The sequence below is a fragment of the Salvia splendens genome, chromosome 19 (genome assembly GCF_004379255.2).
Source record: "Salvia splendens isolate huo1 chromosome 19, SspV2, whole genome shotgun sequence".
Taxonomy (NCBI): domain Eukaryota; kingdom Viridiplantae; phylum Streptophyta; class Magnoliopsida; order Lamiales; family Lamiaceae; genus Salvia; species Salvia splendens.
The window spans coordinates 24,653,747-24,668,319 of NC_056050.1; the positions used below are offsets into that span (position 1 = coordinate 24,653,747).

At 37.6% G+C, this 14,573-nt stretch overlaps 1 protein-coding gene and 1 long non-coding RNA gene across 2 annotated transcripts; both read left to right on the plus strand.

The window, feature by feature from the left end:
- The first annotated feature begins 3,711 nt into the window (after positions 1–3,711).
- LOC121779219 (rust resistance kinase Lr10-like) lies at positions 3,712–6,947 on the plus strand. The gene is made up of 2 exons (XM_042176539.1): positions 3,712–3,743; positions 5,864–6,947. The coding sequence occupies exons 1-2, from the start codon at positions 3,712–3,714 to the stop codon at positions 6,945–6,947; spliced, it is 1,116 nt and encodes a 371-aa protein (XP_042032473.1).
- Positions 6,948–12,384: 5,437 nt separating this feature from the next.
- LOC121779525 lies at positions 12,385–13,259 on the plus strand. Its single transcript, XR_006045837.1, has 2 exons — positions 12,385–12,467; positions 12,784–13,259. It is a non-coding gene; the product is annotated as an uncharacterized LOC121779525 (long non-coding RNA).
- The last annotated feature ends 1,314 nt before the right edge of the window (positions 13,260–14,573 follow it).

Sequence of the window (14,573 nt, forward strand, 5' to 3'; positions counted from 1 at the left end):
GATCCGAAAGGTCTTTTCTAAAGGTTGTAATGTAAGGCTCTTTGGTAAGGTGGGGAAATATTTGGCTAAAAAGTGACTAAACCCAATTATAGCAAAAATGATCAATTTCTTTACATCAAACTTAGTACCCCACCAACCATTCGAATCTCAGTAAATTCTAGACTTTGTCAAGATTTCTTCTCACTTCCCAATTCCTTTAATTTTTTTTCTTTTCAAGATCTTTTTTTTTGTACATCCTTTCCTTTTTTTTATGCACAACCAATTCTTTCATTCAAACAAAGATGTCTATACACTTTTCACAAGTAGACGCGCTACTTTTCTTTCTACCTTATCTCTCCAACTCTTTTCACAAAATATAAACTAAAATTCACCAAGAGTGTATGGTCGTATGGATATTCCCTTTTATTTAGCTTCCAAAGAAAAAGGCTTTAAAGGCTCAAAGTGGCTAGCTAGGGAAAAATATTATGAATAAGGTCATAAATTTGGATATCAAAAGTAGCTAAGAAGGATGGCCTAACGTCCTCTCCTATTCCTATAATCACTATGTAGACTCAAGAAGACCGCGAGCAAGTTCTAGAAACATATAACATAGTTGATGAAAAATCACACATTTTTGGAAAAAATATTGGCTCAATTCTCACATGGTATTTTTTGGCAAATGACAAAGCAACGAGCAATTCACTCTAGGCAAATCACAAGAAGGAAATACGAGTTACTTAGCTAAATCAACAAGTTTTCACAAACATTTTACGCAAGTTCTCATCATAGGCAATTCATCCAACAAACCTACTTAATTCATCTCTAAATGTCTCCAACTTCCCATTCAATTTCACCCAAGGGAGTATACAAAAAGAAACAACACAAACTAACAAAGCACACACAAGGAAAACTTCACTAATCAACATATCAATTACGGTACCATCAAATAAAGAGAGAGAGAGAGAGGTAAAAGAAGGAATCCACTAGACACCCCCCAAACTTATTCCAAGCAAAGCTGGGATAAGTTTGAAAGATAGTGGATCTCTCATGTACCTTCACTGCCGAGGAAGAGGCGCCACTGGCCATGGGCATTGATGTCGTTTTTCACCCATCGAAGCCTATTTCCCTGTTCCACTCAAAACACAAAGAAAACACAAAAACACACCAAAACGAGAACAAAACAAAAACACACCAAAGCACACAAAAATCAAAAATTTACCTACTAGGGGTTGCCTCCCCCATAGTGCAACTGTTTAACGTCGTTTGCCCGACGGTCTTCAAGCTTTCACTTAATGATCCAATCTCACTCGGATAATGTCATCGGGACCCTTCTTCGCTTTAGCGGCCAAGTAGAGCTTGTGTAGACGCTTCTTCCACCAAGTGGGCTTCACATCGGCCTCAACAACACCTTCTTTAGGTATTCCAATTTCCACTTTGGCAACCTTCATCTTTTTACCCCCCAATCCATGTTCATCTTCAAACATCCATTCAGGCATAAATATTTCCTCTAAAGGATTCTCAACCTCATCATCCCTAGCCATCACATGTGCCGCTTGTATCATCTTGCACTCTTCAACTTTTAAGGACACCTCTTCCACTCTCTTGGACTCTTCCACTTCATGACGTTTCATCTTGTCCAACAAGGAGAGAATAACCGTCTTGTTTCCATGCCTAAGGGTGAGTTCTCCCTTAGTGACGTCAATTAGAGCTTTTCTAGTTGCTAGGAATGGTCTTCCGAGGATGAGAGGGACATTTGGATCCTCCTTCATGTCCAAAACAACAAAATCCACGGGGAAGATAAAATCATTCACCCTTACTAATACATTCTCAAGGAGTCCATTCGGGTATTTGACGGATTTATCCGCCATTTGAAGGGTAAATGTAGTTGGCTTCAAGACACCAAACTTCAACTTCCGGAAGAAGCTTAAAGGCATGAGATTTATGCTTGCCCCCAAGTCACATAAGGCCTTAGTTTGCCTATCATTCCCGATCACACAAGAAATGTTAAAGCTCCCCGGATCTTTCATCTTTGCCGGCATCTTTTCTTGGATGATTGCACTACAATTCTCGGTCAAGTTTACGGTTTCATAATCAACCAACCTCTTCTTCTTGGACACAATCTCTTTCAAAAACTTGAGGTAACCGGGCATTTGTTGGAGAGCCTCAATAAGAGGAATATTGAGGTGCACTCTCTTGAAGATTTCAAGGAACTTAACAAGCTTCTCGTCCAACTTCTTCTTTTGCACCACTTGAGGAAAATGAATTTTTACCTCTTTCGGTGTGGGGGAGACAATTGCCTCGGGTTGAACCTCGATTGTATAAGAGGCGATTCCACCTCAATCTCCTCTTCTTCCTTCTCGTCGGGTACTTCCTTAGCTTCCATTTCGGGCATAAGAGGACTCTCATAGTTTGTCCCACTCCTTAAGTAGATTGCCTTGCAATCCTTGGGGTTCACATTTGGCTGTCCTGGAGACTGCCCTGGCTTATGCTGACTACTCACAGCTTGAGCAATCTGACTCATCTGCGTCTCTATGCCCTTCATATGTACTGCCATGATGTGGACATCATTCTCAACCTTCTCCAGCCTTTGATTGGTATGCTCCATGTTCTTGTGTGACTGTAACATGAATGCACTCAGTATATCTTCTGTACTTTTCTTCTGCGGCTCAGTGATCATCCCTTGGGAAACTGTGAACCCCGGTGGTGGCTGGAGGGAATTGTTGGGGTTCCCATACGACAGATTAGGATGCGCCTTGTTCCCAAAATGATTGTAACCCCCACCCACTAGAGTGGGGCGGGAGTTGTTATAGTAGTTGTTGCCCCCTTGGTGTATGTAGTTAACATCCTCTACACCCACTTTCTGCTCCTGTATAGCCTGTCCCATCCCCATGAGATCTATCTTCTTGTGGAGGAGCTCCATCTGTTTATACATGTTGTCCATATGGCTGCTCTCTGCGGCAGAGGCTACCCTGTGTATGTTGCTCCTCTCGTTGTTCCAGCCTTCATCATTAGAGGTCACTCTCTCAATCACCTCCATGGCCTCTGCTTCTCCCTTCTTTAGCAATGACCCCCTGCGCTCAAGTTCAGTTCGCGCTTTGCTTCAGGCAGACACCCCCTATAGAATGCTAGGACTTGATGCGTCGGATTCAGCCCATGATTGGGGCACCTCTTCATCAGCCCCTTGAATCTTTCCCAAGCTCCTCGGATACTCTCTTGGGGAGTCATCTCAAACGAAATGATTTCTGACTGCCTCTTCAATGCCTCACTCGGTGGGTAGTATTTTTCTAAGAACTTCTCAACCATGGCCTCCCACGTGCGAATGGAGTTAGGCTCCATACTGTCCAGCCAATCCTTGGCATCATCCTCCAGAGAAAAAGGGAACACCCTTAATCTGATCTGTTCATCTGTGACTCCATTTATCTTCGTCGTGTTGCAGATCTGGATGAATTTAGTGAGATGCTTGTTAGGATCCTCGATGGGTCGGCCTCTAAAAGCATTGTTTTCAGCCATCTGAATTAATCCTCTCCTGAGTTCAAATGTGTTGGCATGAACATTGTTGCCAACGGGTGGGTTTGCCACCCCATGATAGGCATACATGTTTTGGACAGGTATCACATTCTGCCTTTGATCTAACCGCCTCTGCAAGTCTTCGAGTTGTTGTTGAAGCTGAGCATTCGTTGGAGGAGGTGGTGGAACATCATTCCCCTCTACGTTCTCCATCAGAATAGGAGAATGTGGCTCAAACTGAATAGGGGAGTGAACTGGTGACGGAGTAGGTGACGGTGATTCTTGAACCGGCGAAGGTGATCGTCTCTGGACCGAAGAAGAGACTTGGATCCTTTGATTTAGCCTTCTCAAAGCGTTTCTCCTTCTGTTGGATGCTTCGATCTCAAGATCGATAGGCTCTAAAGGTAGACCCCTAGAGCGTGTGTGCATACAACCTGAAATAAGAAAACTCAATGTGAGAGCTCAAAAATAAAATAAAAATTAAAGCAATAACGTCTAAACTAGTAATCTCTATGTTTACCACGATATTGAGCTAAATTAACACAAATTGTCCCCGGCAACGGCGCCAAAAACTTGACTCAACTTATTTTAACACAAGAAATTCCCGCAAGTGTACGGGGCTAGTGTAGCACAAAGCAAGTAAGAGTATCGTATCCCACAGAGACAAAATGTATAAACTCAAGTACCACGGACCGATTTTAACTACTATCTAGACGATTCAAAGGTTTGGTTGATTCTTGGAAAAACAATTAAACATAAACAAGTTAAAAGCACGCAACAAAGGATAGGTTTCAAATAAGAGAACGAGGTAGAGCTTTGGATCCGACTACAATACCCACAATGTAAACAACTCAACAACTTTGATTACCCGTTGAAGTCTCTAGGATTAGAAGGACAATCGCTATTCTAGGCTAAGCCCCCTCTCGAGTGCACTCAACCCGTTGATTAACTATTAATATTGAAGTCTCCTTCTATACTTCACAATTAACTCCTATACTCAAAAGATTCAAGTCCTCACTCTAGAATTCCTTCTCTCGAATGCAAATTATCTAGGTGTTGTTCATTCTTTTATCAATCCTAATTAGGTATCTCTCGATTACTCAAAACTAGGTCAATATATCCAATTGGTAGCTAGGCAATTGAATTGAAAGGCACAAGAATGAAACAAAATAATCACAAGAGCATAGGTAATCAAAAGCTATTGAATTAATCACAAGTGTTCATTGTAGTCCTCACCAAAACTCTACAAATGATTTAGCTACTCATATTCAACTCAAAAACATAAGAATAAACCATAGTCATTGAATAAAACATGAAAACCAATGAAAATACTCCCAAGGGTGGATTGAACGGAAATTCGTCTTCGTCTTCAATCTTGTTGAGGATTGGGACGCCTTTCCTCTCAATTCCACTCTCCAAACCTTCAAAAGCTGCTATGGGGCGTGTATGATATCATGAGGTCGAAAACCTAGGTCTCCTTTCATACCCGGGGCGGAAATAATAGCAATTTCAATCTCGCAGAACACATCGCCCGACCGGGCGATTTTAAGTCGCCAAAACGCCCGGTCGGGCGAATTTTCTGGAGTTCGCGACCAAAACGCCCGGTCGGGCGTTTTCTCTGGAATCCTCCAAATGCATTGTCTTCGTCTTCGAAAGGGCTTCGCGTGAGTATCTTGCACGCCCCCATCGGAGTCCGGATGAGAGAGTTATGGCTATTATACGAAAGTCGCGCATTGAAGCGCGCCCGGTCAGGCGATTCTTCCTTCAAGCTCGTTTTCAAGTCATTTTCACCTGTTTTAGCTCTAAACACTCGACAAACTCGTCAAAACACTTATGTAGTGGATAATGGATGTAAACTCAAGTAGTATGCTACAAAAACACTGAAATGTTCACGTTAAGCATCCAAAATATTTGCTAAACCACGAGTTTATCAGGGACATTTTTCCTACAAGCCCTAATTTGTATAAATTGGGTAAAACTAACAAATGAAAGCACAATAAACATGAATAATGATGAATGTAGCTAAATTGATTAACAAATTACCGGATCTTATGGAGAAATCGCCGGAAATCGCCTGAAAACGCCGGAAATCACCGAGAGAGGAAATGAAAGTGTGTGAAAGTGCGTTCTGTGAGCTGCGACTGCCTGGAGGGGGTTAAAAGCCGCCTTAACGACGCATAACCCTTATGCGTCGTTCTTTAATGACGCATAACCCTTATGCGTCGTTAAGCGACGCATAATCCTTGTGCGTCATTAAAGAACGACGCATAAGGGTTGTGCGTTTCATTAAGAACGACGCACAACCATTATGCGTCACTCCCTCAATTAGAATGAATCTATTCCCCTTCATTAAATTGGAATTCCATTACTTTTTAAGCACAAAAGAAGAAAGAAGTCTAAGGTATTCCTACTCGGACATAAAGAAGAAAACTAAGAACTTTGAAGATAAACTAGGACAAGGAGGCTTCGGTTCTGTTTATAAAGGAAAGCTTCGAAGTGGCCATCTTGTAGCAGTCAAATTGCTCGGAAAATCTGCAGCAAATGGGCAAGACTTCATCAATGAAATAGCAACTATTGGAAGGATCCATCATGTAAACATTGTCCAGCTTGTTGGCTATTGTGCCGAAAGATCCAAACGTGCCCTCATTTTTGATTTTATGCCAAATGGTTTGCTTGACAAGTACGTCTTGAACCGAGAAAAAGCGTCTTCATTGGATTATGATATGAAATTTAAGATTGCCGTTGAAGTGGCTCGAGGGATTGAGTATTTACATCATGGTTGTGACATGCAAATCTTACATTTTGACATCAAACCTCACAATATACTTCTTGATGATAAGTTCGTGCCAAAAATATCAGATTTTGGGCTGGCAAAATTATGCACCGCAAACAAGGAGGCAGTGACATTGACGGTTGCAAGAGGAACCATAGGATATGTTGCTCCTGAACTTATCAATAGAAGTATTGGCGTAGTGTCTTACAAGGTTGATGTGTATAGTTTTGGAATGTTGTTGATGGAAATGGTAAACTTAAACAAAGACTTGACCGGGAATAATGATGAATCTAGTAAGTATTTTCCAAACTGGATTTACGACCACTTGAACCAAGGAGGTAGTGACATTGACATTGGAAATGTTGATGAAAATGACGATAGAAACATTGGTCGTAAGATGACTATTGTTGCATTATGGTGCATACAAATGAATCCTAACAATCGTCCATCAATGAATAAGGTGTTGGAGATGTTAGAAGGTGATGTCGAACATCTCCAAACTCCTAATTATCCAGCGTATATGGCAAGAAATGAGGAACAAAGTTGGGCTACAGATTCCAATGGTTCCTTATCATTGTTGCATGATGATAATAGTAGCAACATTCTTGAAATTATTAGTAATGCTCGATATATTTCTGTTATCATTCATTTGTACTTGAAACAAGTTCCTCTGGTTGTGTATTTGTGATATGTTCATAATCAGATTGGTTGTGTATTTGTGATATATTCATAATCAGATGTAACATGAAGTGAATTACCATATTATTAGCTAGTTATTTATTTCCATGGTCTTGTGAAATATAATTGAAGAATTCTTTATTCATCCTATATATAGCTAATTGAGCACCAGGTCAGGGGGTGAGAATTGTTGTGAGCGATTTTCTAATAGAGTTGGAATATTATATGATTTTTTAATCATTGGTAATTAAGCTCTAAATATATATTTTTTGAGGGGGGTGTGTATTTATGCCGAAGTTACTATATATTTCAAATTATGATTTTCATCTGGATTGGCCCAGCTCCCATTTCATTATTTTTAATTTAATGTTTGAGGCCCATATCATAAATCTTACTCCAGGAAAAGAAATTTTATGTTAGCCCAAAATATCAGCTAGTTTCGAACCCAGGCACACAACCCAAAAATAAGAAAGTTTAAAGTTCAATTAAAAATTTGAACTTTTTATTTATAAACCAATTAGAACTCGGGTCACGTTTATTACACAACCACAGTTAGATTTAGATCTCATCGCGGAATGGGAAGATACACTACACGTCTACACGGTCTAAAAGACCGCCTCTGTTTAATGTCCACATCGGTTGTGAGAGCAACTAATATATGGCTTATATGCTAAATGGACTATCTCTCCTAGCAAGCTAGTCATTTGCAATGAGTTCTCTTTTTTGATATGTAACCAATGTTTTAAAAACCGGACCGGCCAGCGAACCGGCGTCATTACTGGTTCACTGGTTCAACCGGTTCACTGGTCGAACCATTGGTTGAACCGGAATACTGTTTATATATATATATATATTTATTTATTTAGTAGTAAATAATTAAATTTAATTAAATGTTTTGTCAATAAATATTATAGTATTATATATTTAATAGTATTATTTTAGAAAACAAGTCTTGTACTATTATATTAGAATATTTAATGACGTTAAGTTTAAATACAATAATAAATTATAATACACAATATTAAAAACTAGTATTAAACTCTATGTATAATTATAAACTCATATATTATAAAACATTAGTGATTGTAAAAGTATAATTAAAATATAAAAAATATATTATAATTAACAATTTCTTAAAAGAATATATAAAATTAAAAGGAATTATCTTAAAAGAATATAAAATTAAAAAGAATATATTTTTAGTTAATGATAGAATTTTATTAATTTTTTATCAACAAATATAATTAAATATATAAATTATACTAGTAGTAAGTTATTGTAAATAAAAAATTTACTAATATTTATGTATAAAAATAAATAAGTTCATAGTATTATTTTCAAAAAGTAATGCGGCAAAATAATGTTATACACAAAGATATATGAATAAACATAAATTAAAAACATATATTTAGTAAATACTCCTAGTATATAATCAAATAGTAGTAAACTTTTAATATAATTAATCACATATTCTTAATATACATATATACGTATTAAACGCGAATTATTAGTTTATATAGATAAAATATTTCGTGTTTAACATATGAAAATAACTTATGTTCATATTACTACCAAGAAGTCTTTGTGGTGTAGTGGTAGAATTGTTGGTAAGTTCACCGAGAGGTCTTGAGTTCGACCCCTATCAAAGCCAAAATTTTAGAATAAAATTTTGAAAAGCATTAAAAAAATATTTAAATACAGTTGAACCGGTTCCCGGTTCCCGGTCCAACCGGTTCGACCGGCCGATTTTACCGGTTCGAGGCGGGTCAACTAACAGGCGGTTTTTAGAGGCAAACCGGACCGGAATGCCTACCGGTTCGCGGTCCGACCGGTCCGACCGGCCGGTCCGGTCCGGTTTTTAAAACATTGTATGTAACATTAGTGCTTTTATTGATAGCCCAAATGACTCGAAATGGTGGCGAGCAATGAATTCGTCTTGACCAACAAGAATTTGGAGTGGTGGCTTAGCAAATAATCAGACGTGACCAACGAGAACATTGGTCTATTTAGTTTCTCTCTTCTAAAAGAAATGAGATACTCCTAGTTAAGCCTTAGAGCATCCGCAGCGGTGGCGGTTGGCGCCACCGCCGTCCGTGCCAGCGGCAAGGCGAAGGACCACCACCGCTGCAACCGCGCCGCTGGCACGGCGCTGCTCGATGTATCGAGCACGTCCGTGCCAGCGGACGCACACGTGGCGGTCTCCGATTCGCCAACGGCATAGCCGTTGGTTTCAAACATTTTTTTATTTTATTTTTTTAAAAAATCGGATTTTTATTAAAAAAATCGATAAAAAATAAAAAAAAAAATTTCACTTCCCCAAAAAATTATATCCGTTTATAACCGTTTTTCCCCACTTTTTAATTTTTTTTTATTTTTTTAACCCAAAAATACACACTTTCATCTATAAATACCCCCAATTTCACTCCAAAAAATTCACACTTTCACTACACAATTCTCATCATCAATCTCTCATATCCATTTTCATCTTCCTCTCACACCCTACAACACCACTATGTCCGGTAACGACGACAACCCAAGCGGCTCTCACGGTTGGAACCCCGAATGGTTCGGTTCGCAACCGTTTCATAGTCCGGAAACGGAATATTCGGCCCCTCCTCTCACCCAAGATTCGGGCGTTCCGAGTGGCTAGCCAACTCGCCGAAGCTAACTTGGGTAGCCCCGATGCCCAACCAAGCGGTTCCCGACGCCGACCGCAAGGTAGGAAGAAGGCGGCGGCCGAACGACGTCGCGCCGCGACTCCATCTGCCCCTGCTCCCGAACCCGCACCCTATGTTCCACCTCCACCCCCGAACAACTCGTTGTGGGCCCTTTTGGCCCAACTCAATATGGCCGATAGGTCAACTATGACCCCCACGCAACTTCAAACGCACGAGTCCATGATATTGGGTCTCCAAAAACAATTGGGGTTGGTGCCGCCGGATGCGTAGTCTTCCTCGGGTTATATTAGCCAATAATTATGTAATTTTTAATTTTTAGGAGTTTAATTATGTAATTTTTAATTTTTAGTATTTTAATTATGTAATTTTTAATTTTTAGGATTTTAATTATGTCTTTTTATTTTATTTGTAATTTGTTATTTTTATTGTGGTTTTTTTAATGAATTTTAGTATTATGAAAATGTTTTTGTGTAATTGAATTTTATATTAATTGTGCTCGTCCTTGCGGAAGAGCACAGTTGTGGGTGTTGTGCTCTTGCCAGAGAGCAGGCATGAATAGTACCGCCCGGGCCCACAACCGTGCCGCTGGTAAGAGCACGGTTGTGGATGCTCTTAAGCCCTAAGGATACCAGCGGCACGGTTGTGGATGCTCTTAAGCCCTAAGGATCACCTACTACATCTCTTATTACACACAAATGATGGTGGGACCGGAACAGCCTACTATTGCAAAGAGGGAAACCATCACTTATGTTCAAAAGCAATAAGTATATGAATATGACTCTTGTTCTCCTAACTTTCACAAGATAGAATTCCTCGATTATTCCGGATGGATTGGAGATTTTGAATGCTGAATGGGATTTATATTTCTTAGTGACAAAAGAAAATTGTTGCGACAAGAAATTTCTACGCGGAGTTAAAATTGTGATGGATGTGTTTGTAAACTTCACTTCAATCAACTATCGCCATTGACTCATTGACTTCTATATAAATACTTAAAAAATAATAATCGTGGACTTAGTTTTTTCAAGATGAATAATTCTTGCCAAATCAAATCTCCTTCACATATAGTTGAGCACAGCTGGCAGCTGCTGCAAAATTAGTTTTGTAGTAATTTCGCTCAAATGATAGATATTCATAAAATTCCGTATTTAAATTAATTAACGATAAATTAAGTATTTAATAATATTTATATAGCAGTTTTAATTATCTTTCAATACTTTCATTTTTATTGTTATAGTAGTATTTGCTAGTGATGAAAAATACTCCCTCTGTCCTATAATAGATGGTATAATTGGAAAATGACACTGAATTTTAGTAGATGTTATTTTGTGTGTTAGGTGGAGAGAGGAAATAGTATATTTATATTAAAGTGAGAGAGAATTTTTTTCCAAAAAAAAGGAAATGTTACCTCTTTTGTAGGACAAACTAAAAAGGAAAGAAAAAAGTGAGTAAAGTATGAAAAATGAGAAAAAATATGGACAAAGTATGAGAGAGAAAATTTTTATTTTTAAAAATTAAAGTATTTTTTTGGGGATATCCCAAAATAATAAAATAAAAATATGTTTTATGGACGGAGAAAGTATTTTGTTTCATGGAATCAAAAGCAATAACTCTCCAAGCTGCAATGTCCACAACTCTCCTCTTCTTATTCATCCTTACAACATTAGCTCATTTCTCTGCACTCCTTCGTGTGGCGTTATTCGTAACATCAGCTACCCTTTCTCACATATTTTCCTTTTAGTTATTTTTACTTATTTTTCTTTTAGTTTTTTTTCTTTTGATAAGTTTAGAATTTCACCTTGCCTATATAAATGCCTCATTGTTGAATTAAAAAGACAGACTTTAATTATTAACATTTACTTTGAGTTTTATACTATAGAGTTCTCAATTAATTGAGTTCTTTATTTAACAATTTAGTCAATTTCTATACGTTTCTGCATCATTTGGTATAAAATTTTCGTATATGCTGATTGTTTTAGTACTCCATTTATTTCCATATTGTGATGCAAAATGCACCCCTTCTGCCTGTGGCGTCCTTTCCAACATCAGCTACCCTTTCCGCCTCAACGACGACCCCAAAAACTGCGGTGACAGCAGATTTGAGCTACGCTGCGAAAACAATGTCACCTCCATCTCTCTCAACTCTCAAAACTACTAGGAGGTCACATTTTTACATTATATTAATTAATATCCACAAATTAAAACCAAAGCCAATGTAAGAGAGGTTAAGATAATCAAGAGTGGATGAACCTTCCCTAGTACTCGTATAATATCTTAATCAAGAGAGGTTAATCTAATTTTTAAAACTATTTTTGTTAATTTAAAAAAAATTATATACACAAATATTTTTTAAAAAATGTAAGATGTAATAAATAATGTTCTATTTAATTCCTCTACTAATCACCTCCTTATCAACATGTAAAAGAAAATTCTCTAAAAGTATAAACTTTGCCATAATATTAATAGGTTGTTTCGAATCAAAAAACAAAAGACGAAAATACCTTTTAGGAGCTCGAGAGTATTTTGGACAAAAAAATAGTCTAAAAAGTAGAAAAATCTTTCTAGCAATATTACTATCAAAGTTGAAAGATGTGTGTGAATATTTTTAACGAATGGGTTTGCATACTCACGTTTGATAATTGATACTATATATGAGGAAAATTTAGGTACCAAAAATGATCATTGACTCTTAATATCCAGCTATGATTTGGTATATAAATAGAGTGTGTGACTTGTGAGCTTACAGTTATTATTTTGCCTTATTGGTAGGTGACTTACATTATCCAGCTATGATCACAACTCAGATCTTCCTCACCACTCTGATTCTCTCACTCCATTTCTTCCATATATGAGTACGATCTTTTTAATTCACAGACTATTACTATCCGGCTCTCTTTAAATTAATCTCTCTTTTAGTAGGACTAAGTCTATTATCTCCCTTTATTGCTATTTTTTCTTTTATTATGTCATTATGTGTATGGTGCGATGAAGTTTACAACTTCGTGTTACCTGGTACCTTGAATCACCATTTCAATACTATAATTTGCGCCACTTTTCCTTTCATTTTTTACTTCATGCAAGTTATTGTATAACTGTTTTACCACAAGTTTTTGATTTGGCCTTATTATCACCAAATGTATTTGTCTTGTTTTTCCATGTTAATCTCAGCCATCATCGTTTGGACACCAAGGATATATAGTCATTTGTCTTTTGTAGTGTGGTTTTTGATCTACAAATTCCAGGAGAAGGCGTTTGTCCTTATTTGAGGGAGTAGAGCCATTCCTACAAAGTGACAACAAGCTCATGCCAATAAGGTATTCTTACTAGGACATAAAGAAGATGACTAAGAATTTTGAAGATAAACTAGGCGAAGGGGGCTTCGGTTCTGTTTACAAAGGAAAACTTCGAAGTGGCCATCTTGTAGCAGTCAAATTGCTTGGAAAATCCGGAGCTAATGGGCAAGACTTCATCAATGAAATAGCAACTTCATGTAAATGTTGTTCTACTAGTTGGATATTGTGCCGAAAGATTCAAGCATGCCCTTGTTTTTTATTTCATGCCAAATGGTTCCCTTGACAAGTATATCTTCAACTGAGAAAAAGCCTTAATTGGATTGGGATATGAAATTTAAGATTGTAGTTGAAGTGGCTGACTCGATGGATTAAATATTTGCACTATGGTTGTGACATCCGGATCTTGTATTTTGACGTTAAACCTCACAACATACTTCTTGATGACAAGTTTATCCCAAAAATATCAGATTTTGGATTGGCGAAATTATACTCCACAAATAAGGAGACAGTGACATTGACGACAGCAAGAGGAACCATAGGGGTATGTTTCTCGTGAACTTATCAATAGAAGTATTGGAGTAGTGTATTACAAGGCTGATGTGTATAGTTTCGGGATGTACGTTTGTTGATAGAAATATTAAACTTGAACAAAGACTTGACTAGGAACAATGACAAATCTAGTAAGTATTTCCCTAATTAGATATACGACCACTTGAACCAAGTTATGAACATTAGCATTGGAAATGTAGATGAAAATTATGATAGAAACATTGGTCGAAGGAGGACTATTTTTGCGTTATGGTGCATACAAATGAGTCAAGACAATCATCCACCGATGAATATAGTGTTGGAGTTGTTAGAAGGCAATGTCGAACATCAGCAAATTCCTAATATTCCAACATATATGGCAGGAAATGAATAACAAAGTTGGGCTACGGATTCAAAGAGAATGCTTTCATATTATTATTGCATGATAACAATGGTAGTAGCATTATTGAGATTATTAGTAATGCTTGAATTTTTGTTGTCATCTACTTTTCCTAGAAATAACTGTAGTTAATGTGCAGCAAAAGTTTAATTACTTTTTGTTTAGAGTGTCATTAGTAGGTTGGCTAATTGTGACACTAGTCTTTATTTCTCTAGCATGTGTTTTCATTTCCTAGAAGGGTCTAGTATTCCATCTTTAAATATTAGAGATGAAGAGTCATTTGTAAGCTAAATCAATTTCCAATCTATTCAAGATCTGATTTTTCTCCCTGCAAGAATTCATCTCTGCAACAGCTCCTAAACTAGAAATTATACATCCATTATCTAAATCAAAACAAAGTGAAATCCTAGTGCCAACGATCCAACAGTTTGGCATCAGAGCCTAGTTGAAATACTAGGATTTCTCCATCAAAAAGCCTCAAGAAGGTGAAAGAAAGAGCAATAGTTGCTGTCAAGTTACAGCAGAGTATCTTATACAAAATGGAGAACTCACAACATATTTCTCTACCAATCTTTGCCGGAGAGAACTTTGAGTTTTGGTGCAAGAAGATGAAGACACTACTTGCCTCATTGGACTTGTGGGAGCTCGTCGATGAAGGCTACGACGAAGCGAACGAGAACGAGAATCTTACGGCAGCTCAAATAAAGGAGTTCAAGAAGACGAAGCAAAGAGATGCT

Coding starts and splice junctions, on each gene's coding strand:
- LOC121779219 (XM_042176539.1), top strand. CDS start 3,712: ATGTGGCTCAAACTGAATAGGGGAGTGAACTG. Junction 3,744..5,863: donor CTGAATAGGGGAGTGAACTG/GTGACGGAGTAG, acceptor TTACTTTTTAAG/CACAAAAGAAGAAAGAAGTC.